The 5,259-nt window shown below is 41.1% G+C and overlaps 1 protein-coding gene across 1 annotated transcript in view; it reads right to left on the minus strand.

The window, feature by feature from the left end:
- LOC122328712 (kinesin-like protein KIF3B) overlaps window positions 1–5,252 on the minus strand; it is a 10,463-nt gene extending 5,211 nt beyond the window's left edge. Inside the window, exon 1 of the mRNA XM_043224571.1 lies at window positions 3,527–5,252. Within this exon, the coding sequence (XP_043080506.1) occupies window positions 3,527–4,954 (1,428 nt within the window). The 5' untranslated portion in view covers window positions 4,955–5,252. The remainder of the gene's footprint in view (window positions 1–3,526) is intronic.
- Window positions 5,253–5,259: the final 7 nt, after the last annotated feature.

Below are 5,259 nucleotides of genomic sequence, written 5' to 3' on the forward strand. Positions count from 1 at the left end.
TTTTAATCATTTTATATTTATTTATTCTTTTTATATTTTATTTCTATTTAGACTTAGCACTTTTAATAATTCATTTATTTTAGTTAGTTGCCAGAGAAACAAGTTTAGGTTTTCCATCCAGTTTTTATATTCTACATCATTTCAGGCTTATTGACTAATGAAAATAATTTATATATTTTTTATTTTGAACAGCCACACTTGTACACGTTCCATACAAACAGTATGACTACACTATAGTATTACACAGTATTATACTACTCTATTCCAAACACAGTCACACACACAAACAAATCTAAAAGACGCTATATTATTATGTCTGTCTCGCCTCCACTTCCTTTCTATAAATGACACTATAATTAAACTAGAAGACAGTTGTGTAAACAGACATTAAAGGCTAAACGTGTGTGTGAAGTGGTTTAGTCTGTTCCTCAGGTAAAACAGGCACATGAGCGCCGGGGATTCACAATTAAACACTCGATTCACTGCAGAATCTGGGGCAAAAACTGAGTCACGATCTAAGTTTGGAACGACACCATACTACACATACTAAGTGTGTAGCGGGTACACTGTCCATTATATGCATGAATGTATCAATATCCATATATATTTGTATGATTTTAGTTAACGTTGTACTATAATTGTAAACTACGGGTGTAAAGTGCACACTCTGAGCTTTAATTTGAAGTATTCTCATCATAGTTGGAGGAAAGGTCAAGGAGTTACGGCTCTTTAATATGTACCCTCCCCATGGACAACTGACTCAAAAGCTGGTTTATGGACAGACACGCGCTATTCTTTCATTATTTCTAGTTCAATTAAGTGGGGTCTGGAGTTCCAGATGTAAGACAGTCAGACATTTATTTTATTTATCATTATATTTATGTGTCCAATTACATTTGAGCCCCTGAAAATGGGAGGACTGTGTATAAAAATGGTTGTAATTCCTCATTTTTTTTTAAAAAAAAAAGCTCATTTTCCAACTGCCCCGGAGTTAATAAGTGGAGTTTTACCGTTTTTTAATCCATTCAGCCGATCTCCGGGTCTGGTTATAGCATTTTTAAGCATAGCTTAGCATAGATCATTGAATCCAATTAGACCAGTAGCATCGAGTTCAAAAATGACCAAAGAGTTTACATATTTTTGCTATTTTAAACTTTTCTGTAGTTGTATCGAGTATTAAGACCAGTGAAAAATGAAAAGGCTGATCTGATTAGGTAATAATCAAGGGAGACCCTCTTTTTCAGCTTGTTTTGCAAGCTGGGGACTATTTTCCACAGACGCTGCTTGATATCATTGTGCAGCAAACTTCCTTGATTATGACATCAAAATGAGAATAAAGGTCCTAGCCATGTCAGCCTAAATTTTTTTCAACTTTTCATTTCTTAGTACACAATTTTACTACAGCAGTCAAGATTTCAACAGAAAAAATATCAAAACCCTCTAGTAATTTTTGAACTCGATGCTACTGGTCTCATTGGATTCAATGATCTATGCTAAGCTATGTTAAACGTGCTATCGCCAGACCCGGAGATCTGCTGAATGGATTTAAAAACGGTAAAACACAACTTATTAACTCCGGGGGAGTTAGAGAATGAGCCTATTTCCAAAATAGCTTGAGTGTTCCTTTAATATGCACACTTTGATTGTTATATTTTTTTATTCTGTTCTGGCTGCATACAGAGCCAAACTTATGATAACTGTGCCATTGTCCAAATACATATGGGCCTAGCTGCAGTATAAGACGTGCAGTGATATATTTCCTGTGTTGCTGTTATTGTTTGAGATGGAGTGATGTGATTGGCTCACGGTGAAGGGAACAGGATGAGGTCGTGATGAATCATCACCTGTCAGGAAATCACCCACCAATGATCAGAGAGCTATTTATAAATCTGAAGCCCCTCTCTCATCCTGCATCTGGCCAGAACCTCTGAAAACATCTCTCATATATGAGAAGAGCTGTTTCCAGAAGCCTGCTTTGCTGTCACGTACACTCAGAATAAAGCACCAGGGCACGTGAAGACATTACGTCATCACAGTCATGTATCATGTATCAGATCACATGACTCATACAGAGAACACACAGGGTTATTTTATGGTTGATGTACTATTATATTTTTGTTTATATATTTGCAAAAAAATTATTTTATATTTTCTGCTTTTGTTTTCATTTTAAAGGTTTAGTAATTTTGTTGGTTTTGTCATTTTTACGTTTTAATGTTTATACAGCTTTTATTGAGATTACCTCTTGTTGTTTTATTTTAATTTATATTTTCATATTTGCTATTTTAATTTTAGTTAATGCTTTAGCAATTTAGTTGTTGATGTATTTTGTTTTTTTAAATATGTCTATATGGCATTAATTATTATAATTTTAGTTGTTTTAGTACTTAAATTAAAATTTTAATTGAGTGATCAAATTAAAATACTGCTATAGAAATAAGATGAAATTAATAATTAATATGTTTTATATTTTATTTTATTTCGATTCATGTTTATTTAAATAGTTTCTAAAAAATAGTTTATGCATTATAGTTTAAAAGGATGTATATATTATCAAAAATATATATTTTTTTTAGTTAATGATAATAACCCTGAAATACATACACTGATGATGGGTATCAGACCATTAGCATTAGCATGTTAACTGTAATCAATGCTTTTACTCCAGAATCTCTGCCTGCCTACTGTCTTTTGATTGGCTTAATGATGACCGAGAAACAACGACAGCACATGATTGGCTGACCACAGCAGGATGTCGTCCGCCATCAGCCGTCCGTGATTGAGTCTATTAGCTCTCGCGTACACAGCTAAAGGTCTGAACCCCGTTATTAAATACACTTTTCTACAGCCTGACAGCATCAATGGGACTACAAAAACAAAATGTTCTGAATAAAGCAGCTACTGTCTATGAAAAGATATGAAAGGACTACTCATAGTATCCTCAGAAGATCAACAGTGGCTTGTGTTGAACAGAGCAGTGGAGGAATTGGCTCTGTCGTCATGGTTACTCTGTGATGTGACAGCACGGATCAAACGTATGGAAACTCACATGGATCCTGAGCTCTGCTTTTCTCTGCTCTGACACACAGCTCTTTTGATTCGCTGTCATTTGATCGATAAGCACAACTCTGACTGGGACAGACGCGTGTCTGCTGGCCTGATTCTAACCCAAGCCAATGAAAGATGGAACAACTAAAACACAATGGACCTTACAAAAATGACATTTCAAATAGCCCACGTTTCCACTGTATCAAATGCTCATTATTATCTCTTCCATACTGCATATGTTCTACAATTTTGTGTTTTATGTATTTTTTTTATTGTACATTTGTCTTTCTATCTATTTATCCATCCTTTTTCTACCCATTTATCACAGTCTATCCATCCATCTGTTTATCTGTTTTTTTGATTGAAATATTTCTTATTTATATAATTCATTATTACAAATATTTAAAGTTTAAACTCATTCTACACACACATCAATTTGAACCCGAAACAACCATAAACACGACACACTCTTAGTCACCTTAAACTTGGCTGTGAGGAGTTCAGTGGCCTCCTGCTCCTTCTTCAGATGTCTCATCATCCTCTCCTTCTCCTCCAGGAGCCTCTGTTTCTCCTCGGCCACCAGAGAATGGTCATCTCTGATGGCCTCCTTCTCCCTCTCCAGCTTCTCCTGCTGCTCCTTCATGTACTCCTGCGCCTCCTTCTCCACGCTCTCCTCCTCCTCCTCCTCTTCATCCTCGCCATCATCCTCTTCTCCCTCTTCTACCTCGCCGCCATCTCCGATCTTCCTCAGTCTCCTGCTCCTCCTCTTCCTCTTGGTGAGCATGCCGCGTTTATCCAGCTGCGCTTTCAGCCGGGCGATCTCCTCCTGGAACTCCCTGAGGAGGGCGTCTTTGGGGTCTTCGTTGACGCGAGGCTTGTTCTTGATGTTCTTGGCGCGGTTGGCGTAACGCAGGGTGGTCAGGGTCTCCTCGTAATTGTAGGAGGCCGGTCCCAACGTGGCCACCATGATGGTCTTGGCGTTCCCGCCCAGTGAGTCCTGCAGCAAGCGCGTGAGTTTAGAGTCACGGTAGGGAACGTGAGAACTTCGCCCGTCCACCAACGCAGAGATTACGTTTCCCAGAGCTGAGAGAGACAGGTTGATCTTGGTGGCCTCCTTCAGACGTTCTCCTTGTACGCCAGTCTTGGTCTGGCGCTCGCTCCCAGCCAGGTCAACCAAATTGAGTTTGCCTACGCGGATATGGTTCTGTCCATCCGGCCCGAGCTGGCTGCACTCCACCGTGATGATAAAGATAGCATGAGACCTTGAGCTGTGCTCATTCATATTGGTAAAACCCACCGATCTGGTTTGGTTCCCAACGTTCATCACATGCTCGATCTCCTTCACGTTCTTGGTGACGAAGGAGGACAGATCTTTTATGTAGACCCCTGAGTCGGCGCTCTCCTTCAGCTCCAGCTTCTTGCTGTGGTCTTTGGTGAGCAGGTCTCGGATCTCCTCCTGGTAGATCTCCAAATAAGAGGCCCGGACCAGATACTGCTGGTTCTGAGAGCGCGAGATGTGCGTAAAGATGTGCTCGAACGAGTTTGGGATGATGCCGCGGCGCTCGGCGTCAAGCCACTGGCCTTGCATGGTGTACGTCTTCCCGGTTCCCGTTTGTCCATACGCGAAGATGGTGCCGTTAAAGCCGCGCAAAACAGAGTCGATGAGCGGCCGCACCGTCTCGTCGTACAGGTCGCTCTGTTTGGAACACGCGTCGTAAACCGCGTCGAACGTGAAGGTCTTGAGCAGCTCTCCCAGACCCGCCTTGGGGTTCCGCAGGGCCACCTGGCCCAGTTTCACATCCATCTGCACGATATTCTCGTACCCCATCGATTCCTCTTTACGGTTGAGCGGGCGACACCGAACCACCACCTTCACCGTTTCTCCGTTTTTCGCTTTCATGGACATGTCGAAGCCGTCTGCGAGATGAATGGATCGGGAATGAGCGCGGTAGTTCCGTTAAAGCAGATGGATGATGGAAGATGTCAGCATCAGCATCACCCGGTTACCGAGCGCATAATGTCAGTCCCGGTGCAAATCTCTGCGGTCCGCACGAATGAATAAAAGATAAAGGCGGTTCTGTCATCAACACGTACGGATGAAATCATATGCTCAAAATATCTCACCGATTTCCACCGAAACACAGGAAGATCCGAAACACAATCGCGTCTGACAGAGAATCACACACATCAGCTGCGCTTCACTGCAGCCCT

The sequence above is a fragment of the Puntigrus tetrazona genome, chromosome 23 (genome assembly GCF_018831695.1).
Source record: "Puntigrus tetrazona isolate hp1 chromosome 23, ASM1883169v1, whole genome shotgun sequence".
In the NCBI taxonomy this organism is placed as follows: domain Eukaryota; kingdom Metazoa; phylum Chordata; class Actinopteri; order Cypriniformes; family Cyprinidae; genus Puntigrus; species Puntigrus tetrazona.